The sequence below is a fragment of the Tachyglossus aculeatus genome, chromosome 1 (genome assembly GCF_015852505.1).
Source record: "Tachyglossus aculeatus isolate mTacAcu1 chromosome 1, mTacAcu1.pri, whole genome shotgun sequence".
Classification (NCBI taxonomy): domain Eukaryota; kingdom Metazoa; phylum Chordata; class Mammalia; order Monotremata; family Tachyglossidae; genus Tachyglossus; species Tachyglossus aculeatus.
In genome coordinates this window covers 33914191-33940360 of record NC_052066.1, presented here as the reverse complement: position 1 = coordinate 33940360, position 26170 = coordinate 33914191, and the positions used below count along the sequence as shown (strand labels likewise).

The 26170-nt window shown below is 44.0% G+C and overlaps 1 protein-coding gene and 1 non-coding gene across 2 annotated transcripts in view; one reads left to right on the top strand and one right to left on the bottom strand.

The window, feature by feature from the left end:
* Nucleotides 1–26170, bottom strand: part of WDR49 (WD repeat domain 49) — a 195608-nt gene that overhangs the window by 89683 nt on the left and 79755 nt on the right. The window contains exon 6 of the mRNA XM_038750316.1: nucleotides 21799–21947. Within this exon, the coding sequence (XP_038606244.1) occupies nucleotides 21799–21947 (149 nt within the window). The remainder of the gene's footprint in view (nucleotides 1–21798; nucleotides 21948–26170) is intronic.
* On the top strand, nucleotides 16450–16587 carry LOC119935464. The gene has a single exon (XR_005453349.1). It is a non-coding gene; the product is annotated as a small nucleolar RNA SNORA7 (small nucleolar RNA).

Here is a 26170-nt window from a genome sequence, read left to right as displayed (position 1 = left end):
GATGTAGTTCAGTATTGATTAACTGAAATTAACTTATTAATGGACTGTAATTTTACTTATATTGCCAACATAAATTATAGGCTGTTTAATACTTGGACCAATATTTAGTCCCATAATTTAAATGAAAAAAATAATAATGGATGAAGCATCAGTTCCCTGTTCTCAATCAATCAATCATTCATATTTATTTACTGTGTGCAGAGCACTTATTCATATTTATTGAGCACTTCCTGTGTGCAGAGCACTGTACTAAGTGCTTGGGAGCCGCATGTGAGTCTTGCTATTTAGCAAACATAACTAGCTGAATTTTTTATTCCCAAATTACCATATATTCATTCAATCATATTTATTGAGCATTTACTGTGTGCAGGGCACTATACTAAATGCTTGGGAAGTACAATTCAGTATAATTATGGTATTTGTTAAGCGCTTACTATGTGCCATGCACTGTTCTAAGTGCTGGAGTAGATACAGGGTAATCAAGTAGTCCCATGTGGGGCTCACAGTCAATCCCCATTTTACAGCTGAGGTAACTGAGGCACAGAGAAGTTAAGTGACTGGCCCAAAGTCACACAGCAGCTAAGTGCGGAGCCGGGATTAGAACCCACGGCCTCTGATTCCCAAGCCCGTGCTCTTGCCACTAGGCTATGCACGCCCCTATATTCACCTATGCTTTCTTGAAGCCCAAGTCTTCATTTTCCTTTCTTTCTTAAGAATCTTAAACTCTTCAGTTTAAGGTCACGTTTGCCGAAGCAGTCTTCCATCTACAAATCCTCAACTTCTCTGAACATCAAAGTAAAAAGGATTTCATCCTAGACAGACCTTTCCTTTATGTCCCCAAAATACCATCCCCCAAACACTCTCCAAGAATGTAATTGGAAGCCTGACATGCATCATTACCTTTTCAGCCTGGAAGACTAAATTTCTCTCTCACCTTACTGTTGTTTTTTTTATTTTGGTTTAGAGACCTGAATGAATGAGTTTCCGTTTGTTCTGCTCCTTCTCTCAATTGAGCCTGACAACCTGCTAGCTACTGGTCCATCCTATTCTTTATCCTGGAAATACAGGCAGAGATATATATCTACATATATCTGTATGCATCCGTGAAATTCAAAATCATGCTGCCTCTGCTTTTTTTGTCTCTTCTAAACAGTCTTACATTCCTGTAGCATCACAGTTGTAAATCAACTAATTTTAGCATTACAATACACAGTTTGTGTCTGCCTGTCTCCCTCATCAGATCATAATATTGAAAGCAGGGATTGTCTTTTCACTGTTATTTTGACTTTATTATTGTTTACTTTTTTTATGGTATTTGTTAAGGGCTGACTGTGCCAAGCATTGTGCTCAAGTGCTAGGGTCAATACAAAATCATCAGGTCCCACGTGGATGTTACATTCATTCAATCTTATTTATTGAGCGCTTACTGTGTGCAGAGCACTGTACTAAGTGCTTGGGAAGTACAAGTTGGCAACATATAGAGATGGTCCCTACCCAACAGTGGGCTCACACTAAGTAGAAGGGAGAGCAGGGATTGAATCTGTTCCTTAGGATGTTTCTTGCTGTACTCACTGCAATCCCTTATCCTATACAAGCATTTATTCTTTCATTCAATCATATTTATTGAGCGCTTACTGTGTGCAGAGCACTGTACTAAGCGCTTGGGAAGTACAAGTTGGCAACATATAGAGACAGTCCCTACCCAACAGTGGGCTCATAGTCTAGAAGGGGGAGACAATGTGGAGGCTGCTGTTTTGTGAGACAGTGCGGGCTGAGACCCTGAGGAAGATTTTCACTCTGGCGATAAAATGGAAGTGGAGAAATGGGGTGTTAGGGTTAAGCAGGCAAAAGTGAGAATTTACAAATACTCAAGTACTGCGAGGGGAGCAGGGCGGGAGTGGGGTAAAAAGAGCTATCATTCTGCTGCCCTAAATATTCATTCAATCATACTTATTGAGTACTTACTGTGTACAGAGCACTGTACTAAGCACTTGGGAAGTACAAGTCGGCAACATATAGAGATCCTATCCCACCATGATTATTGTATAAGCCTCCTTGTTAACCTCCCTGCCTCCTGTCTCTCCCTCTCCAGTCCATTCCCCATTCTGCTGCCCAGATCATTTTCCTACAAAAAAGTTCAGACTATGTTCCACCACTCCTCAAAAACCTCCAGTGGTTCCAGTCTACCTCCACATCAAATAAAAACTCCTCTTCTCTTGTCTTCTCTTATGCCGTCGAGTCGTTTCCGACCCATAGCGACATCACGGACACTTCTCCCCCAGAACGCCCCGCTCTCCATCTGCGATTGTTCTGGTAGTGTATCCGGAGAGTTTTCTTGGTAAAAATCCAGAAGTGGTTTCCATTGCCACCTTCTGCACAGTAAACTCGAGCCTTGGCCCTTGACTCTCTCCTATGCGGCTGCTGCCCAGCATGGGTGAGTTTTGACTTGTAGCAGATTGCCTTCCACTTGCTAGCCACTACCCAATTGAGGAATGGAATAAGTAGGCCTCTGCTTGACTCTCCCTCCCATAGTCGAGACTGGTAGAGGACTGAAAACTCTAGGTGTGACCGTGAAAGGGCAAAAACTCCTCACGAATGGCCTTAAAGAACTCAATCACTTTGCCCCCTCCTACCTCACTTCGCTACTGTCCTACTACAACCCAGCTGGCACACTTCGTTCCTCTAGTTTTAATCTTACTGTACATCGATTACATCATTCTTGCCACCAAACCCTCACCCACATTCTGCCTCCCTCCTCATGGCAGACAAATAATTGCTCTCCCCCAATTCAAAGCCTTATTGAAGATACATTTCCTTCTGCTAAGCCCTCCTATCCTCTTTTCCCTCTCCCTTCTACATCACCCTGAATTGTTCTCTTCATCCATCCCACCGTCCCAGACCCACGGCACTTATGTTTATACCTATCATTTATTTATTTATATTAACGTCTGTCTCCCCTTCTATTCATTCAATTCATTCATTCAATTGCATTTATTGAGCGCTTACTATGTGCAGAGCACTGTACTAAGCACTTGGGAAGTACAAGTTGGCAACATATAGAGACGGTCCCTACCCAACAGCGGGCGCTCAGTCTAGAAGGGGGAGACAGACAACAAAACAAAACATATTAACAAAATAAAATGAATAGAATAGATAAGTACAAATAAAATAGAGTAATAAATATGTGCAAACATATATACACATATACAGGTGCTGTGGGGAGGGGAAGGAGGTAAGGTGGGGGGATGGGGAGGAGGGGGAGAGGAAGGAAGGGGCTCAGTCTGGGAAGGCCTCCTAGACTGTAAGCTTGTTGTGGACAGGAGATGTATCTGTTTATTGTTATACTATAATAATAATAATATTAATAATAATAAATGATATTTGTTAAGCACCTACTATGTGCCAAGCACTGTTCTAAGCATTGGGGTAGATACAGGGTAATCAGGATGTCCCACATGGGGCTCACTGTTTCAATCCCCATTTTACAGATGAGGTAACTGAGGTACAGAGAAGTGAAGTGACTTGCCCAAGGTCACACAGCGGGCAAGTGGCAGAGCCGGGATTAGATCGCACATCCTGTGACTCCTAAGCCTGGACTTTATCCACTATGCCACACTGCTGTACTCTCCCAAGTGCTTAGTATAGTGCTCTGCACACAGTAAGAAATCAATAAATACAAATGAATGAATGAATGGATGGATGAATAAATGCCATTGATTGATTATACTCCATTAACAACTGGTGGAGTACAATCAATCAGTGGTATCTATTAATTACCAACTGTTATCCACAGAAGAGAATGAGTCCAGGTCAACAACATTTAATCCTTAAGTATGACTCACTCTCATGTGGCCTATTCATCCCATTAGAGACTGTAAACTCAATTTGGGCAGGGAATGTGTCCGTTTATTGTTATAGTATACTCTCCCAAGAGCTTAGTACAGTGCTCTTCACATAGTAAGTGCTCAATTAATATGATTGAATGAATGAACATCTCTGTTCTCAACTAAATTCACTGACTGGAGCTGTTCTACTAAGTACTCACTATTGATCACCATCCCTTATTTTTTTTTATCTCACTAGCTTGTTCTTCAGTGTATTTTAAGCCTTTCTGAAATACGCGAAAAATACCCATCAAGGACCTACATCCCAAACCTTTTGAAAAATTGTTCCAATTAGTTTGATGTGCTCCATCCTTGCAGACCCGGTTCCTGCCCCCCAGGGCTCTTTCTATTCCTATTCGGGAATAGAATAGTTTCTATCTGAAAAAATCATTCTGTCAATTTCCTGGTACTTAGGTCAGCCTTCAGATCCTGGACTGCCCTAAAAGCCTCTCCTCTGCTTCCATTTCAAAGTTATTTCTTCTCCATCAAGGAAAGGACTTAGTGGGTTCCAATAAGACTATCTGTCCTCTTCTTTTCATCAGTGACCTAGAAAACACTGCTTGATTTAATATGCTATCCGACCAATATTGTGCGTGGTTATCGGAAATTCCTGGGCAAGAATGAAAGGTTTCTGTCCAGTCAATCCACCCTACTGCTTGTTGGAGAAGCACTGGAGAGAGAATTGGGCTGAGGGGATTTGGGATGTGCATCTAGCTTTACCTCTATTTATTCCGATGACTTGACACCTGACCACATGTTTTGTTTTGTTCATCATCATCATCAATCATATTTATTGAGCGCTTACTCTGTGCAGAGCACTGTACTAAGCGCTTGGGAAGTACAAGTTGGCAACATATAGAGACAGTCCCTACCCAACAGTGGGCTCACAGTCTAAAAGGGGGACAGAGAACAAAACCAAACATACTAACAAAGTAAAAAAATAAATAAATAAATAAATAAATAAATAAATAAATAAATAGAATAGAATAGAATAGATATGTACAAGTAAGTTTTGTTGTCTGTCTCCCCCTTCTAGGCTGTGAGCCCATTGTTGGGTAGGGACCATCTCTATATGTTGCCAATTTGTACTTCCCAAGTGCTTAGTACAGAGCTCTGCACACAGTAAGCGCTCAATCAATCAATCGATCAATCAATCAATCGTATTTATTGAGCGCTTACTATGTGCAGAGCACTGTACTAAGCGCTTGGGAAGTACAAATTGGCAACACATAGAGACAGTCCCTACCCAACAGTGGGCTCACAGTCTAGAAGGGGGAGACAGAGAACAAAACCAAACATACCAACAAAATAAAATAAATAGGAAAGAAATGTACAAGTAAAATAAATAAATAAATAAATAGAGTAATAAATATGTACAACCATATATACATATATACAGGTGCTGTGGGGAAGGGAAGGAGGTAAGATGGGGGGATGGAGAGGGGGACGAGGGGGAGAGGAAGGAAGGGGCTCAGTCTGGGAAGGCCTCCTGGAGGAGGTGAGCTCTCAGCAGGGCCTTGAAGGGAGGAAGAGAGCTAGCTTGGCGGAGGGGCAGAGGGAGGGCATTCCAGGCCCGGGGGATGACGTGGGCCGGGGGTCGACGGCGGGAGAGGCGAGAACGAGGTACAGTGAGGAGTCGTACAATTAATACGACTGAATGAATGAATGAATGAATGAATGAATGAATGAATGAAAGAGGTCAGGGAAATGTCTAGATTTGAGTCTCCTCCCACCTTAGCTTAGCTCCATCATGTTTTCTCTTCAAGGGAGTCTTTCATGCACATGCCTTCCATCGTCTGTCCCCAGTCCTTCCTTATAATAATAATTATTATTATTATAGTACCTGTTAAGTGCTTACTGTTGTCCCAAGCACTGTTTTCAGCTGTGTGACTTTGGGCAAGTCATTTAACTTCTCTGTGACTCAGTTACCTCATCTGTAAAATGGGGTAAATTAAGACTGTGAGCCCCACGTGGGACAACCTGATTACCTTGTATCTCCCTCAGCTCTTACAACAGTGCTTGGCACTTAGTAAGCGCTTCACAAATACCATTATTATTATTATTCTAAGCACTGGAATAGGTATAACGTAGTCCCTGTTCCAATAGGGCTCACATTCTTAATTGCCATTTTACAGATGAGGTAACTGAGGCCCAGAGAAGGAAAGTGGCTTGCCCAAGGTCACACAACAGACAAGTGGCAGAGCCAGGATTAGAACCCATGACTTTCTGATTCTGAGGCCCGTGTTCTATCCACCAAGCCAAGCTGCTTCTCTCGGGTGGGTGTCTAGTCATCTCTCTTGCATGCCTTCTACCTCTCTCCCACATACACTTCCCACCTGTAGTAGCATCTTGAAATGAAGTCTTTGCATTTCCTGGAACTCGAAGTAGGATCGGATGGAGACGAGCGAAGCTTCCATTGGGACGGGGCCCAAGAATAGGGGGAGAAAAATCCAGAAAAGGAAAGGAGAGAGATAGATGGAAGCAGAGAAACAAGGTGGCAATAGGCATCCAAAAAGAGTGACTGAACTCCACATTCATTCATTCATTCAATCGTATTTATTGAGGGCTTACTGTGTGCAGAGCACTGTACTAAGCGCTTGGGAAGTACAAGATGGCAACATATAGAGATGGTCCTTACCCAACAGTGGGCTCACAGTCTAGAAGGGTACATACATACATGCGCACACACACACACACACACACAAAATTTTCCAAGATAACTGGTGGGTGAGGAGCCTACAGCATCAGCAGAGGCAGGCACAGGTAAGGGGAAATTTTACCAACTGATACTAATAATAATGATGGCATTTATAAAGCACTTACCATGTGCAAAGCACTGTTCTAAGCGCTGGGGAGGTTACAAGGTGATCAGGTTGTCCCACGGGGGGCTCACTGTCTACATCCCCATTTTACAGATGAGGTAACGGAAGCGCAGAGAAGTGAAGTGACTTGCCCAAAGTCACACAGCTGACAACTGGCGGAGCCGGGATTTGAACCCCTGACCCCTGACTCCAAAGCCCGGGCTCTTTCCACTGAGCCACGCTGCTTCTCAGCCATGCTACTTCAGAGAAGTGGGTAGAACATGGGTCCAGGAGTCAGAAGGACCCGGGTTCTAATCCCAGTTCCTCCACTCATCTGCTGTGCGACCTTGGGCAAGTCACTTAACTTCTCTATGCCTTGGTTACCTCATCTGTAAAATGGGGATTAAGGCCGTGAGCCCCTTGTGGGTCAGGGACTGTGTCCAAACTGCTTAATTTGTATCTACTCCAGAGCTTAAAACAGTGCTTGACACATACTAAGCACTTAACAAATTCTGTCATTATTATTGTTATTATTATAATGATGGTATTTGTTAAGCACTATGTGCCAAGCACTGTGCTAAGCGCTGGGCACTGTCGTGTCCTCACCACTATTCTCTGCATGGGCTGAGCGCTCCCCTGAGGATTCCACCTGGTCACCCTTTGTGCATTTCTGGCTGGGACCCACTTCTTTGAGAATAACTCTAGGGCAGCGGTAGCAGCAGGGAAAGGGACCAAGGGAGCCGTGGTGATTGTGTTGCCGGTACAGGGGGAAGGAGAGCTGATGTTGATGTTCTAGCTCTTATTCTTATTAATAATAATACTAATAGTATTTGTTAAGCACTTATGTGCTGAGCACTGTACTAAGCACTGGGATGGATACAAGCAAATCAGGTTGGACATGGTCCCTGTCGCCTGTAGGGCTCACAGTCTCGATCCCCATTTTCCAGATGAGGTAACTGAGGCACAGAGAAGTGAAGTGGCTTTCCCAAGGTCACACAGCAAACATGTGGAGGAGTCAGGATTAGAACCCGTGGTCGTCTGACTCCCAGCCCCTTGCTCTATCCTTTACGCCTTATTTCTTCTTTGCTGCCAATGCTGGCTCCCTGTGCTGTCCTCACATGTCCCACACCCACCCTCTCCCACCCCAGGCTCGATGATTGCCACAGACATGGCCATTACCAGCGTTTCAGCCAACAATGAAACCTAAATGTGTACTTTCAGCCATTTTTCAGGTAATAATAATAATAATAATAATAATAATAATTCTGGTATTTGTTAAGCACTTACGGTGTCCCAGGCACTGTATTAAGCGCTGGGGTGGATACAAGCAAATCGGGTTGGACACAGTTCCTGTCCCTCATAGGGCTCTCAGTCTTCAGCCCCATTTTTCAGATGAGGAAACTGAGGCCCAGAGAAGTGAAATGACTTGCCCATCGTCCCACAGCAGACAAGTGGTGGAGCTGGGATAATAGAGCCAGTAGCCAGAACCCAGAGGGTCAGTCTACCAGGGTGGCTCAATGGGAAGAGCACGGGCTTTGGAGTCAGAGGTCATGGGTTTGAATCCTGGCTCTACCACATGTCTGCTGTGTGACCCTGGGCAAGTTACTTAGCTTCTCTGAGCCTCGGTTACCTCATCTGTAAAATGGGGATTAAGACTGTGAGCCCCACGTGGGACAACCTGATCACTTTGCATCCCCCCAGCGCTTAGAACAGTGCTTTGCATATAGTAAGCGCTTAACAAACGCCAACATTATTATTTACCATTGGCAAAACACTTGGATCTGATGACACATCTAATGAGGTCTATGCTGCTCCAATAGTCAAGTTCTTCCTTATCATATAGAATGCTAAATTCACCGAGCACTATGGCCTGATATATGGGAAGAAAACAGAAGTAAATGTATCAGCCTGCACTAGAGAAACCTTTATATGCTGCTGATTGCTGCTGGCGAAAGTCTAAACACTAAGCCAACCTTGTTCACCTTAAATTTATCCTGCCTTAATTCTGCCCTCTCTTCTGCCAGGCAAAACTATTTTTCTTCCCCTATTGACACCCATGCCCATCACCCCTTCAGCTGTTCCAGACATTTAACTCCCTCCTCAGGCCTCGTGTTCCTCTCCCTCCCCCATCCCTCACCCCCAATGATCTGGCCACCTACTTCATTAATAAAATTAACACCATCAGGTCTGAGCTCACCTGTCTACATGTTTTGTTTTGTTGTTTGTCTCCCTCTTCTATACTGTGAGCCCATTGTTGCACAGGGACCGTCTCTATATGTTGCCGACTTGTACTTCCCAAGCACTTAGTACAGTGCTCTGCACAAAGTAAGCACTCAATAAATATGATTGAATGAATGAATGAATGAATGAGCTCCCCAAAGTCACCCCTCCCCCTTCTCCACCACCACCCCCGCCCCAGCTCTCAACCCTCTCCATTACTTTCCCATCTTTCCCAGCAGTATCTTCAGATAAGATCTTCTCCCTCCTCTTAAGTGCCCACCCATCCACCTGTGCTACAGACCCCATTCCTGCTCATTGATGGGGGCCCCTCATGCACCATGGAAAGGTTGCAGATATTGTTTGAATGTGCACGGTTCTGTTGCCATATCTGGTATGGGCCTGCGACCCTGCAGCCCACTGGCTGGGTCCAGGAACCAAACCAAATAAGGTGATGGACTCCACCCAGCTCTGCACCAAATCTGTACCAAATCTGCACCAATCCAGTCCCCACTGTTTTCAAATCTACCAATCACTGTGATCAGCAACAGCAGTATATAAGCCCATTGTATCGGGCACTCGGGGCCTTTTCCCTTAAGGAAATGAGCCCGCCGGGTGCGTTACCCCCTATTCAGTCTTTGGCCTTACCAATAAAACTTTATTAAAACTTTCAGCAGTCACATGCTGTCTGACTAATTCTTTAGTCACCCAGCGACTTGGTGACCATCCGGAACAACCACCGCCATCATCATCCTATGAAAACTCTCGCCCCTTCCTCCTCCCCTCCTTAACTTCCATCTTCAACCTCTCACTCTCCACTGGTTCCTTCCCTTCTGCTTTCAAACATGCCCATGTCTCCCCGATCCTGAAAAAAACACTCTCGACCCCACTGCTCCTTCTAGTTATTGCCCTATCTCCCTCCTACCCTTCCTTTCTAAACTCCTAGAATGAGTCATCTACACTCGCTGCCTCGAATTCCTCAACGCCAACTCTCTCCTAGACCCCCTCCAATCTGGCTTCCATCCCCTATACTCCACTGAAACTGCTCTCTCAGAGGTCACCAGTGACCTTCTTCTTGCCAATTCCCATGGCTCCTACTCTATCCTAATCCTCCTCGACCTCTCAGCTGCCTTCGACACTGTGGATCACCCCCTTCTCTTCAATGTGCTATCCAACTTTGGCTTCACAGACTCCTTCTCTCCTGGTTCTCCTCTTATCTCTCTGGCCGTTCATTCTCAGTCTCCTTCATGGACTCCTCCTCCCCCTCCCATCCCCTTAATGTAGGGGTTCCTCAAGGGTCAGTTCTTGGTTCCCTTCTGTTCTCTATCTACACTCACTCCCTTGGTGAACTCATTCACTTCCACGGCTTCAACTATCATCTCTATTCTGATAACACCCAAATCTACATCTCTACCCCTGCTCTCTCTCTCCCTCCCTCCAGGCTCATGTCTCCTCCTGACTTCAGGACACCTCCATCTGGATGTCTGCCCTCCATCTAAAACTAAACATGTCCAAGGCTGAGCTCCTTATCTTCACTCCCAAACCCTGTCCTCTCCCTGACTTTCCCTTTACTGTGGATGGCACTACCATTCTTCCTGTCTCATGAGCCCACAAACTTGGTGTCATCCTCGACTCTGCTCTCTCATTTACCCCACACATAGCAATGTGTCACCAAAACCTGCCAGTCTCACCTCCACAACATCGCCAAGATCACCCTTTCCTCTCCATCCAAACCATTGCCTTGCTAGTTCAATCTCTCATCCTATCCCAAGTGGATTACAGCATCAGCCTCCTCTCTGATCTCCCATCCTCCTGTCTCTCCTCACTTCAGTCTATACTTCACTCTGCTGCCCGGATTATCTCTGTACAGAAATGTTCTGGTCATGTCACTCCCCTCCTCAAAAGTCTCCAGTGGCTGCCTGTCAACCTATGAATCAAGCAAAAACTGCTCACTCGTGGCTTCAAGGATCTCCATCCCCTTGCCCCGTCCTACCTCGCCTCCCTTCTCTCCTTCTCCAGCCCAGCCCACACCCTCCACTCCTCTGCTGCTAACTTCCTCACTGTGCCTTGTTCTCACCTGTCCTGCCATCGGCCCCTGGCCCACGTCCTACCTCTGGCCTGGAATGCCCTACTTCTACACATCTGCCAAACTAGCTCTCTTCTTCCCTTCAAAGCCCTACTGAGAGCTCACCTCCTCCAGGAGACCCCCTACTTTTTTCCTCTCCTCCTCCTCTTTCCCTCCCCATCGTCCCCCTCCCTCCTTCAGCCCTACCTCCTTCCCCTCCCCACAGCACTTGTATATATTTGTACATATTTATTACTCTATTCATTTTATTTGTACAAATTCATTACTCTATTTTATTAATGATGTGTATATAGCTATAATTCTATTTATTCTGATTGTATTGACACCTGTCTACTTGTTTTGTTTTGTTGTCTATCTCCCCCTTGTAGACTGTGAGCCCGTTGTTGGGTAGATACCCTCTCTATATGTTGCCGATTTGTACTTCCCAAATGCTTAGTATAGTGCTCTGCACACAGTAAGCACTCAATAAATATGATTGAATGAATGAATGAAATAAAGGTTCTCAGTGTCAACGCAGAACTAAATACCATCACCAAATTCTGTTACCTAGAAGGCCCACAGTTTGACAACAAATGAGGAAATCGAATGCTATTCTGTAAAGTCTGTAGATATTTTTGGAAACCTGGAATATGCAGTAATAAGGTAGCATCAGTCTTTAGACGTGGAGAAGCAGCTTGGCCTCTTGGAAAAAGCGTAGGTCTAGGAGCCAGAGGACCTGGGTTCTAATTCCACCGCCACCACTTGCCTGCTGTGTGACCTTGGACAAGTCACTTCACTGGGCCTCGGTTTCCTCATCTGCAAAATGGGAAATAAATACCTGTTCTCCCTTCTACTTAGAGTTTGAACCCCATGTGGGACAAAGACTGTGTCCCACCTGATTATCTTGTGTCTATCTCAGTGCTTACCACATCATAATTGTTTAATATATACTGCAATTATTATTATTTAAAGGCCAATCAATCAATCATATTTATTGAGTGCTTACTATGTACAGAAGACTGTACTAAGTGCTTGGGAGAGTATAACACAATGATATAGCAGACATATTTGCTGCGCACTATGAATATACATTCAAGAGAGACAGGTTACAGAGCTATAATATTATCCAAGTTTTTCTACACTAACGAGACCTAAATCCACTACAAAACCACAAATGACTCCTTAAGCAATTCCATCAGAGAAATTTATGGCCTATACTCAACATCAAGAGGCAAGATAAGATCACAAACAACAAACCCTGGAATGAAGTCATCAAATAGCACTGAAGCTATTTTCCCCTTAACAGTACTTTGTTGAATGGAGAATTGGTGACAATAGGATACCCAAACAGCTGCTAAATCATAAGCTGATAAGAACAAGGGAGACCGGAAATTTTTAAGGAGTCAAGCTATTCATTAAGCATTTTCCTGGTTTGAGCAATATGCTAAGTGCTAGGGTAAAAGCAGAGTAATCATATCAGACACCTTTTCTGTACCACATAGGGTTCACAGTTGGAGGGGAAAGATAAAGAACAGAAACAATGAGTCATGGACAGCATTGATTAACAGAATCCACAGAGAAAAAAGAATGTTAAAGAAAGTAAATAAGCAGTTCTTGAAGAGAAGAATTCTCAGACTCCTCAGAGTGGGAGGAGAACAGTTTTTGCTTTTTTTAGGGGTGTAGTAAAGTGGAGTTTCAGACAATCTGGCATCACAGCTGAAAACTGGAGGCAACTGTGTCAGATAAACAGACCTGCAGGCCACTCTGCAATCAAGAATGGAGTGACTCTTCAAAAGCAGAAGCTTCTAGAGGATTGTTAAGAGAGAAAAGTAAAAGAAAAAAAACAGTACTAGTGGTGCAATTAACGAACACTCAAAGGATGATCCGTGCAGAGGCATAATGTGGTCAAACTTTAACTCCCTTTGGCTTTTTTTTACCCTCACATATCCCCATAGGAAAACTTTACTGTCTTCATCTTTGAATATCAAGGCCAACTTACCACAGCCAGTACTGAGAGACAACCAGAAATGACAAAGTGATCTCGTAGCAGAGAGTACTAGACTGGAAAAGGAAGTCTAGTGGCAGCTAGGAAGGAAGCAACATGGCTTAGTGGAAAGAGCATGGCCCTTAGATTCAGGAGGCTGGATTCTAATCTTGCCTCCTATGTGACCTCAGGTAAGTCGCTTCATTTCTCTGTGCTTCAGTTTCCTCTTACGTTATATGGAGATTAAATACCTGTTCTCTCCCCCGCTTAGACTGTGAGTCCCTGTGGACAGGGATCCTGTCTATTACCTCTATTGTACTGTACTCTCCCAAGTGCCTACAGCATGTTACACATAGTAATCACTCAAAAAATGCCACTGATTGAATGACTAAGTCCTGTTTCTGACTGTTTCTGACCTAATTATCATGCATTATCATGTTTCTGACCTTTACTCCATGCTTAGTACGGTGCTTTCAGTCAATCAGTCAATCAGTGATATTTATTGAGTGCTTAATGTATGTGCTTGGGAAGAGTGCGATACAAATGAGTTTGTCGATACGATCCCTGCCCAGAGAGGGCTTAAAATCAAGCGGCCAGTCGAGCGTGGCTTAATTAATATCACAATTATTATTATTATTATTTTCATTATTAGAGAAGACAAAACTTCCTAAATAAGAGACAAGGGTAAGTATATGGCAGAAGCTGAGAGAGAGGGTAATTTTAAATTCATTTTCTTATAAAACACAGGTGCATTTTGGTGGGTGGGAGAGGGCGGGTTGTGTGTTTATGCTTGAGGGCATGGTGGGGGGTTAATAGTATTATTTAAACGCTTGCTTTATGACAGGCATTGTACTAAGCACAGGGGTAGCTACAAGCTAACCAGGTTGGACACATTCCATGTCCCACATGGGTCTCACAGTATAAATCTCCAGTTTACAGAAGTGAAGTGACTTGTCCAAAGTCATATAGCAGACAAATAGCGGAGCTGGAATTAAAACCCACAGCCTTCTGACTTGGTCACGCTGCTTCCCTAGTGATTGAAAAAAATCAGAACAAAGTTTTAATTCACTCCTTGACAACTTGTTTTCCTTGCAGTATCATGACTGCAGTGACTCTGCCACCACTGCTTTCAGGGTACTAGCCAGGAAATTGAACCAGAGTAGTTCCACAAGCAACTTATCCACCCTCCATTTCCTCTTCCTTCACCACCACCAGTCCCTCAATCACATTTACTGAGAGCTTACTGTGTGCAGAGCACTGTACTAAGTGAGAGAGTACAGTATAACAATCAACAGACATATTCCTCTGACCACATGGAGCTTGCAGTCTAGAGGAGGGGAGCGAGACATTACTATAATAATAATTAATTAATTAATTAATTAATTATGGTATTTGTTTAGCACTTCCTATGTGTGAAGCACTGTCCTAAGCAGTGGGGGGGGGGGGTTACGAGGTGATCAGGTTGTCCCACACGGGGCTCACAGTCTTAATCCCCATTTTACAGATGAGGTAACTGAGGCCCAGAGAAGTTAAGTGACTTGCCCAAAGTCACACAGCTGACAAGTGGCAGAGCCGGGATTAGAACCCATGAACCTCTGACTCCCAAGCCCATGATCTTTCCACTGAACCACACTGCTTATTATGGTATTTGTTAAGCACTTGCTATGTGCCAAGAACTGTTCTAAGCCCTGAGGGAGATACAAGGTAAGCAGGTTGTCACATGTTGGGCTCATAGTCTGAATCCCCACTTTACAGATGAGGTAACTGAGGGCCAGAGAAGTTAAGTGCCTTGCCCAAGGTCACACAGGAGACACCTGGCAGAGCTGGGATTAGAATCCACAACCTCTGATGCCCAAGCCTGTGCTCTTTCCACTAAATCATGCTGCTTCTCATAAAGAAATAGATTACAGATATGTACATAAATGTCGGGGGGCTGGAAAGGGGATGAATAAAGGAAGCGAGTCAGGGTAATGCAGAAGGGAGGGGGAGAAGAGGAAAGCAGGGGTTGGTCAGGGAAGGCCTCTTGGGGGACAGATGTGCCTTCAATAAGGCTTTGAAGTGGGGAAGAGTATATGCCTGTCGGATATGAGGACGGAGGGCATTCGAGGCCAAAGGCAGGACATGGGCGAGAGGAAGGTGGCAAGACAGCTGAAATCAAGGTACAATTAGGTTAGCATTAGAGGAGCACCTTTACACCTTGACAAAAAGCCATTTATTTCAGCTTGCCTTGTGGGTACTGCCTGGGAAGCAGATTGGGCTGGACTCTGAACTGGTTTGGACTGCTAAAAAACCCATTTGCTGAGACAGGAATGGAACTGAACCCTGTCCCAAAAATAATGCCTGAAAAATTTGGCAGAAATAGAATCTCTTGGCCAGAAAACCAATGTTGTATATATGTCTAGAAATACATATAGATTTTGACCAGAAAGACAGTGTTCTAATTCTGGATGAGGGGTAAAGGCCTCCAGGAGGCCTTCCCAGCCTGAGCCCCTTCCTTCCTCTCCCCCTCAACCCCCCTCTCCATCCCCACCATCTAACCTCCTTCCCTTCCCCACAGCACCTGTATATATGTATATATGTTTGAACATATTTATTACTCTATTTATTTATTCATTTATTTTACTTGTACATATCTATTCTATTTATTTTATTTTGTTAGTATGTTTGGTTTTGTTCTCTGTCTCCCCCTTTTAGACTGTGAGCCCAGTGTTGGGTAGGGACTGTATATGTTGCCAATTTGTACTTCCCAAGCTCTTAGTACAGTGCTCTGCACATAGTAAGCGCTCAATAAATACAATTGATGATGATGATGATGATGATTACTCTATTTATTTTACTTGTACATATCTATTCTATTTATTTTATTTTGTTAATATGTTTGGTTTTGTTCTCTGTCTCCCCCTTCTAGACTGTGAGCCCACTGTTGGGTAGGGACTGTATATGTTGCCAACTTGTACTTCCCAAGTGCTTAGTGCAGTGCTCTGCACACAGTAAGCACTCTATAAATAGGATTGATTGATTGATTGATTGATTGATAAAGCCCCATGAAATCAGTTCAAGAAAGTAAATCTTTATGGATGGTGGACTAACATTATGAGAACCACACAGCTGAATTTGGAGAACTAGAATTTGCATGATGTAGTGGAAAGAACATGAGGCTGGGATTCAGGAGACTCAGGTTCTAGTTCAGGCTGCATCACGTGCCTGCTATGACCTTAGGCAAGTCACTGAATTTCTCTGGGCCTCAGTTTCCTGATATGCAAAAGGGTTACAAAAATATCTGTTCTCTCTTCCTCTTAGACTGTGAGCCTCAGATAGGACAGTTACTGCATTCCAATCTGATTATTTTGTATTGACACAAAGTAAATTTTGTCTGACGCAGAGTATATACCAACATTATTAAGGAACTGAACCCTGAAAAGCTTGAAGTGAGAGCTATTCCACTTTTTTGGATCCTTGCGCTCAATAAATACAATCGAATGAATGAATGAAAGTAGTCCCCTCTCAGGGTCGTACAAGGAGAGTTTCCAGTACTCTACTGGTCTCGGCTATAGGACGGAGAGTCAAGCAGAAGCCTACCCATTCCATTCCTAGTTTGGCCAGTGGCTAGTGAGTGGAAGGCAATCTGCTACAAGTCAAAACTCACCCATGCTGGGCAGTAGCGGCAGGGGAGAGAGTCGACGGAGGAGACTCGTGTTTACTGTGCGGAAGGTGGCAGTGGTAAACCACTTCCATATTTTTACCAAGAAAACTCTATGGATACACTACCAGAACGACTGAAGATGGAGAGCGGGGTGTTCTGGGAGAGATGCGTCCGTTGTGTCGCTATGGGTCAAAAATGACTCAACAGTGTAAGACAACAGCATAAGACCTACATATTTATAAATAAATAAATTTATTTATTTTATTTGTACATATCTATTCTATTTATTTTATTTTGTTAGTATCTTTGGTTTTGTTCTCTGTCTCCCCCTTTTAGACTGTGAGCCCACTGTTGGGTAGGGACTGTCTCTATATGTTGCCAATTTGTACTTCCCAAACGCTTAGTACAGTGCTCTGCACATAGTAAGCGCTCAATAAATACGATTGATGATGATGATGATAAGACAAGACAACTCCTAAGTAGAAACACCCAGCTTCATGGGAAACATCATTAATGAGTTTCATTTAGAAGATTCTCTTTGAATGGACTATCACCTTAAATGTTTGGAATTATATATGTATATGTATATACACACACATAAATACACACACATACATAATTCTGAACATTAACATATGCACGTACACATAATGCCCATATTTATACTTAAGAACATTACTCAGATACGGATTAAACCCTCCATCTGAGATTCAAGTTGATGTCCATTTTCTATTGCTGATAACTATTGGCTAAATCAATTGCTAAATATGATTTTAGTTTCTTTTCCTCTACCCCCAAACTAACCCTTTAAGTACCTGAAATAATTTTCTTTTAATAAATGAGAGCGTAAACTTGATTGGGAAACATTTGTTGTTCCTCTGAAGACCAAATGGCTTGGGAAGAGAAATTAATTAATAGCAATCCCAAGGACAGTATCATGTTTTACCATTCATTCATTCATTCAATTATATTTATTGAGCGCTTACTGTATGCAGAGCACTGTACTAAGCACTAATGGTGGAGAAATCAAATCAAAATCACAAGAATGAAACTTCTTCTAAAATAACCAGGAAGGTCTTAAATGGTTATTCACAATTAGTTGTTTGTCAAGATAACTAACTTTCCCACTAAATGTAATTATAATTATGGTATTTATTAAGTGTTTACAAGGTGCTAAGGGGTTCAGGTAAAGATTATGAGACTCACAATCTATCTTATTCAAAGCTTATTAAGTTCACGTCTCCTCCAAGAGGTCTTCCCCCATTAAGCCCTCTTTTCCCTAACTCCCTTTCATTTCTGTGTCACCTATCATAATAATAATAATAATAATAATAATAATAATAATAATGATAGCATTTATTAAGCGCTTACTATGGGCAAAGCACTGTTCTAAGCACTGGGGAGGTTACAAGGTGATCAGGTTGTCCCACATGAGGCTCACAGTCTTAATCCCCATTTTACAGATGAGGTTAACTGAGGCACAGAGAAGTGAAGTGACTTGCCCAAAGTCACACAGCTGACAATTGGCAGAGCCAGGATTCGAACCCATGACCTCTGACTCCAAAACCTGGGCTCTTTCCACTGAGCCACGCTGCTTCTCTATGCATTCGGACATGTACCTCTTGGACATTTGGAATTCATCCACCTTCAGCCCCACAGCCCTTATGTACATAACCTTAAATAATTTATTTTTATTAATGTCTGACTCCCCTTCTATACTGTAAGCTCACTATGAGAAGGGAATGTACCTACCTACTCAGCTCCAAGCAATTAGTACAATGCTCTGCAAATGGTAAATGCTCAATAAGTACCATTGATTGATTGATAGATTATCCCCATTTCCCAGATGAGGAAACTGAGGCCCAGAGAATTTAAATGACTTGGCCAAGGTCACACAGATGCTGAGTAGCAGAGCTGGGACTCAAACCAAGGTCTACTGACTCCCAGTTCTGTGCTTTAAATATAAGATGCATTTGCACTCATATCGCCAATAAATACGAGTTTCGGTGCCAGATTAAGCCTTCCATGAACTCAGGGGTATTCTACTTTCTGGGAGCCATCATGCTACATATGACTTCACATTCTGCCTGCCCACTAAAATCTTCTATCTGTAGAAACCCATGATATCTGGGCAGGGCAGGGGATTCTGAGGTGAGGACGGGAGTCAGAAAAAGAAATATGGGCATTTAGACTGAGACTGGCAACATAGGAATGAATGGCAGGTCCTCGGGTTCCTCACTGGATCCCTGAACCTTGGTCAGTTATATGATGGGGAGGTAGTATTGCCTGGTGGATAGAGAGTAGGAGGTTCAGGTTCTAGGCCTGGCTTTGCCACTTGTTGCCCTGTAACCTTGGTGAAGTCACTGAGTCCTCCTTTGACACGATTGTGTTGTGTGAAGACAATGATGATATTTAAGCTCTTATTATGCGCCAAACACTGTTCTAAGTGCTGAGGTAGATACAAGGTAATCACGTTGTCCCACGTGGGACTCACAGTCTTAATCTCGTTCAAGCTCTCATCCTATCCCGTCTGGACTACTGTATCAGCCTTCTCTCTCTCTCTCTCTGATCTCCCATCCTCATGTCTCTCCCCACTTCAATCCATACTTCATGCTGCTGCCTGGATTGTCTTTGTCCAGAAGCGCTCTGGGCATGTTACTCCCCTCCTCAAAAATCTCCAGTGGCTACCAATCAATCTGCACATCAGGCAGAAACTCCTCACCCTGGGCTTCCAGGCTGTCCATCCATCCCCTCGCCCCCTCCTACCTCACCTCCCTTCTCTCCTTCTACAGCCCACCCCGCACCCTCCACTCATCTGCCACTAATCTCCTCACTGTGCCTCATTCTCGCCTGTCCCGCCATCGACCCCCGGCCCACGTCCTCCTCCGGGCCTGGAATGCCCTCCCTCTGCCCATCCGCCAAGCTAGCTCTCTTCCTCCCTTCAAAGCCCTACTGAGAGCTCACCTCCTCCAGGAGGCCTTCCCAGACTGAGCCCCTTCCTTCCTCTCCCCCTCGTCCCCCTCTCCATCCCCCCATCTTACCTACTTCCCTTCCCCACAGCACCTGTATATATGTATATATGTTTGTACATATTTATTACTCTATTTATTTATTTATTTTACTTGTATATATCTATTCTATTTATTTTATTTTGTTAGTATGTTTGGTTTTGTTCTCTGTCTCCCCCTTTTAGACTGTGAGCCCACTGTTGGGTAGGGACTGTCTCTATATGTTGCCGTCTTGTACTCCCCAAGCGCTTAGTACAGTGCTCTGCACACAGTAAGCGCTCAATAAATATGATTGATTGATTGATTAATCTCCATTTTACAGAAGAGGTAACTGAGGCACAGAGAAGTTGTCCAAAGTCACACAGATTTTACTTGTACATATTCTATTTATTTTGTTAATGATGTGCATATAGCTTTAATTCTATTTGTCCTGACGATTTTGACACCTGTCTACATGTTTTGTTTCGTTGTCTGTCTCCCCCTTCTAGACTTGGGTAGGGACTGTCTCTTTATGTTGCTGCCTTGTACTTCCCAAGCGCTTAGTACAGTGTTCTGCACACAGTAAGCACTCAATAAATACGATTGAATGAATGAATGAATGATAAGCGGTGGAGCCAGAATTAGAACGCATGACCTCTGACACTCAAGCTCATGCTCTTTCCACTGAGCCACACTACTTCTCACAGTGTGTTTCGTGTTTAATAGGGATAAGATACCTCCCTCCCCGCTCCTTATACAAGTTATTGCCAACTTGTACTTCCCAAGCGCTTAGTACAGTGCTCTGCACACAGTAAGCACTCAATAAATACGATTGATTGATTGATTGATTGATTGGTAGCCCCATGAGGGACAGGAATCGTGTTCAGTTTGATTACTTTCACACAGTGCTTGGCTCAGAGTACGCACTTAATAAATAGGCTCATTAATACGCAGACTGGAAGCCAACTGGGAACTCAAACAAAAATGTCATTTTACTTTCTCTGATCTTCTAAACACTTGACATGGCATCTCCTTCTAGCTCCAGATTTCCAAGATAGGTATCAACTGTGGCAATTAGGTTTCTGTCATTGTGTAGGCACATATTTGTAGAAACCTGAATGCTGGAGTCCAAGGATGTGTATTGGGGGCAATAGGCTGAGTGGAAGGGAAGGAAATGAACAAGGAAGAATGAGTGAACATGGTGAGCCACAGAGTCAGTGGGAGACTGAGTATATTTAACAATGAAAACTCCCACCCCATTCATATACTGCTTCAATGTGAAGCAGTGTGGCTTAGTGGAAAGAGCACAGGCTTGGGAGTCAGAGGTCATGAGTTCTAATTCCAGCTCTGCACTTATCAGCTGTGTGACTTTGGGCACATCACTTAACTTCTCTGTACCTCATTTACCTAATCTGGAAAATGGGGATTAAGACTGTGAGCCCGCCGTGAGACAACCTGATTACCTGTATCTACCCCAGCACTTAGAACAGTGCTTGGCACATACTAAGCTCTTAACAAATACCGTTATTATTATTATTATTATTATACAACAGACCACTACTCTCCCCACCTTCAAAGCCTTATTAAGATTACATCTCATCCAAGAGGTCTTCCCTAACTTCATTTTCCCTACTCCTTCTCTCTTCTGTGTCATCTATGCATTTGAATCTGTATGCTTTAAGCACTTGCTACTCACCCTGCCCTCAGCCCCACAGCACTTACGTAGATATCCATAATTTATTTTAATGTCTGTCTCCCCCGCTACATTGTCAGCTTCTTGTGGGCAGGGAACATGGCTCAGTGGAAAAGAGCATGGGCTTTGGAGTCAGATGTCATGCGTTTAAATCCCATCTCTGCCAGTCATCAGCTGTGTGACTTTGGGAAAGTCACTTAACTTCTCTGTACGTCAGTTACCTCATCTGTAAAATGGGGATTAAGACTGTGAGCCCCCCATGGAACAACCTGATCACTTTGTAACCTTCCCAGCGCTTAGAACAGTGCTTTGCACATAGTAAGTGCTTAATAAATGCCATCATTATTATTATTACTCTCACAGATGCTTAGTACAGTCCTCAGCACACAGTAAGCACTCAAATACCATGAAGATATTAAATATTTCACCACAATATTTTTATGATTCAACTAATTGGTCATGAAATTTTAGGGTGTTAATGAAAGGTAATATTCAACGTAAAAATAAATAATTTCTGTACTTACTTTATCTTTGGAGAAGCTTAAAAGGTGTTTTCTTTCAGCAATGAACTGAACGGCAATTACACTTGCTGAATGGCCCTGGAGGATTCCGACAGGTTTAGTTACCAGATAAGGATTCCACAGACAAACTCTATGATTAATGCCAGCTGTTGCTAGTGGGATTTGCAAAGAGAGATGAATTCAGAAAAGTCATGCAACTCATGGTTTTCACGTATCAAGACATTTTGGATGACTGTTGATTACCTAAGATTGCCCAACATCTCACATTTTCTGCAATCTCCACTTGGATGTCCAGCTGGTATCTTCAAATGAATACACCTCACTGGACTTCTCATCTTTTCCTCCCAAACCCAATTTTCCTTCTAACTTCCTCATCTCTGCCAGCCTTACCACCAACTTCATTTGTTCTGATGATTTGACACTTGTCCACATGTTTTGTTTTGTTGTCTGTCTCCCCCTTCTAGACCGTGAACCCATTGTTGGGTAGGGACCGTCTCTATATGTTGCCGACTTGTACTTCCCAAGCGCTTAGTACAGTGCTCTGCACACAGTAAGTGCTCAACAAATACTATGGAATGAATGAATCTTCCCCATTCCAGAATCCTGCCCCCTCTGTGGCAATCTTATACTTCCCTCTGCACCACCAAGGCTCTGTTTTAGATACTATAAATGCTAAACTCGTGTCTCAGTGGAAAGAGCCCGGGCTTTGGAGTTAGAGATCATGAGTTCAAGCCCCGGCTCTGCCAGTTGTCAGCTGTGTGACTTTGGGCAAGTCACTTAACTTCTCTATGCCTCAGTTACCTCACCTGGAAAATGGGGAGTAAGACTGTGAGCCCCCCGTGGAACAACCTGATCACCTTGTAACCTTCCCAGCACTTAGAACAGTGCTTTGCACATAGTGAGTACTTAATAAATGCCATCATTATTATTATTATTAAACTCCCTCTCTTGTGGAGCTCCTCTGCTAGCCTGGCTTCAGGTACCACCACTGTGCAGACGACTCCCAAATCTAGCTCTGTAACCCTGACCTCTCATTTATCCTGCAAGTTCCCCTCTCCTCATGTCTCAGGACATCTTCCCATGGTGGTCCTACCAAGCACTTCAAACTCAACATGACAAAACCCAAAGTGCTCATCATTCTCCTTAAATCCACTTCTCTCACAACTTACCCATCTCATTCGAAAAACACCACCACCTTCACCATTTCAGAAGCCCTCAAGCTTGGTAATAATAACAATAATAATGTTGGCATTTGTCAAGCGCTTACTATGTGCCTAGCACTGTTCTAAGTGATGGGGAGGGGGGATACAAGGTAATCAAGGTTGTCCCACGTGGGGCTCACAATCTTAATCCCCATTTTACAGATGAGGTAAGCTGAGGCCCAGAGAAGTTAAGTAATTTGCCCAAAGTCACACAGCTGACAAGTGGCAGAGCTGGGGTTAGAACCCATGACCTAGGACTCCCAAGCCCGGGCTCTTTCCACTGAGCCACGCTGCTTCTTGGTGTCATTCTTAACCCTTCACTCTCATTCCACTCTCACATCCACTCCTCCTCCACTGTTTTTCCTGCATAACATCTGTTCCTTCCTCTCTGCGCCAACTGCTACCACCCAGTACCAGCTGTTATCTTGCCATAGTGAGACTATTTCATTAGCCTCTCCTCAAAATCCTCAACTGGCTCCATATGTTTCTTCACATCAAACACAAACTCCTCACAATTGGCATCAAGACTCTCCACCATCTGGTACCTCCCAATCTATCTGCTCTTTCCTTCCTCTGTTTCACAACTCGCTACCTTGATTTCTCCCAAGCCAAACTTCCACCAGTACCTTAATCTGACTCTCCCACCTCTGTCCCCTTGCTCAGTATATTCTTCTTGTTTAGAACTCCCTTCCCTCCCAACATCAGAAAGCCCACTGCTTGCCCCACATTGAAATCCCACCTTTCATCCCTCCTCCAACAAGCTTTCCACCATTCACTTCCCAACCAACATCCATATGGTCTTTACAGTCAGGTCTACTACTTACGAACTCATCCACACCCTCTTAACACTCGTGTATATATGTCTGCCTTGTATTTACTTTGCTTTCTCTAATTGTAAATATTGGAGAAGCAGCATGGCAATGTGGATAGAGCATGAGCTGTGGAGTCAGAAGGTCATGGGTTCTAATCCCAGCTCTGCCACCTGTCTGCAGTGTGACCGTGGGCAAGTCACTTCACTTCTCTGGGTCTCAGTTACCTCATCTATAAAATGGGAACTAAGACTGGGAGCCCTACATGGGACAGGGACTGTGTCCAACTCTATTTACTTGTATCAACCCCAGCACTTAGTACAGTGCCTAGCATATAGTAAGTGTTCAACAAATACAGTATTTATATACTGTAAAGACATTGCCAACATTGCCAAGATCCGCCCTTTCCTCTCCATCCAAACCGCTACCCTGCTAATTCAAGCTCTCATCCTATCCCGTCTGGACTACTGCACTAGCCTTCTCTCTGATCTCCCATCCTCGTGTCTCTCTCCACTTCAATCCATACTTCATGCTGCTGCCCGGATTATCTTTGTCCAGAAACGCTCTGGACATATCACTCCCCTCCTCAAAAACCTCCAATGGCTACCGATCAATCTGCGCATCAGGCAGAAACTCCTCACCCTGGGCTTCAAGGCTGTCCATCACCTCGCCCCCTCCTACCTCACCTCCCTTCTCTCCTTCTACAGCCCAGCCCGCACCCTCCGCTCCTCCACCACTAATCTCCTCACTGTACCTCGCTCTCGCCTGTCCCGCCATCGACCCCCGGCCCACGTCATCCCCCGGGCCTGGAATGCCCTCCCTCTGCCCATCCGCCAAGCTAGCTCTCTTCCTCCCTTCAAGGCCCTGCTGAGAGCTCACCTCCTCCAGGAGGCCTTCCCAGATTGAGCCCCTTCTTTCCTCTCCCCCTCGTCCCCCTCTCCATCCCCCCGCCTTACCACCTTCCCCTCCCCACAGCACCTGTATATATGTATATATGGTTGTACATATTTATTACTCTGTTTATTTATTTATTTATTTATTTTACTTGTACATTTCTATCCTACTTATTTTATTTTGTTGGTATGTTTGGTTCTGTTCTCTGTCTCCCCCTTTTAGACTGTGAGCCCACTATCGGGTAGGGACTGTCTCTATGTGATGCCAATTTGTACTTCCCAAGCGCTTAGTACAGTGCTCTGCACATAGTAAGCGCTCAATAAATACGATTGATTGATTGATTGATTGAAATACTATCATTTTATTATTATCACTATTATGTCTGTCTTTCCAATTAGCATATGAACCCTTCACAGTCAGGGAATGTGTCACTTCCTTACTCTGGAGTTCCCAGGCTCCTAATATAGAGTAGCAGTGTGGCTCAGTGGAAAGAGCATGGGCTTGGGAGCCAGAGGTCATGGGTTCTAATCCCAGCTCTGCCACTTGTCAGCTCTGTGACTTTGGGCAAGTCACTTAACATCTCTGGGCCTCAGCTCCTTCATCTGTAAAATGGGGATTAAAACTGTGAGCCCCATGTGGGACACTTTGATCACCTTGTATCCCCCCCAGTGCTTAGAACAGTGCTTCACACATAGTAAGTGCTTAACAACTGTCATCAGTATCATTATTATTATTATATAGTGCATTGCACCAAGTGTGTGCTCAGCAAATGCTACCGCTATAATGTCATTTTTTAACCCTTACATCCTCCCATTACTTTCTCCACCATATTTCAAGAATCTACCTTATCCTTTGGACAAATGGTCATCATCTTGGTTCAAACTATCTCTCCATAATATCACTGCATCATCCTACTCGTTGACCTCCCTGCCTCCAACCTTTCCTTTCTTCAATCTTTACCCGCAGATCAGATCATTTTCCTAGAAGTTTCCTTGGTTCACACCTCTCTGCTCTTCAGAAACTCACTCCATTGCCTAGTCAACGGGGCTCTCCTGGGCAGACCATTTTGTAAGTGAACCCTAGAGGGAAACAGCCCACGAGTGGACATGGGCTCAGGAAAACAGCCTCAGGTTTAAGTTCCTGTAGTAATAATAATAATAGTGGTATTTACTAAGCACTTATCATGTGCCCAGCACTGTACTAAGCCCTGGGGTGGATCCAGGCAAAATTGGGTTGGACATAGTCCCAGTCCCATGATGGGCTCACAGACTCAATTTTACCCAGAGAAGTGAAGTGCATTTATGCATTTGGGTCTTTACCAAGTGAGAAGCAGTGAGACCTAGTAGATAGACCACAGGCCTATCTGGGTGCTAATATTGCCTCTGCCACTTGTCTTCTGGATGACCTTGGGTAAGTCACTTAACTTCTCTGTGTCTCAGTTCCCTCACCTGTAAAATAGGGATGAAGACT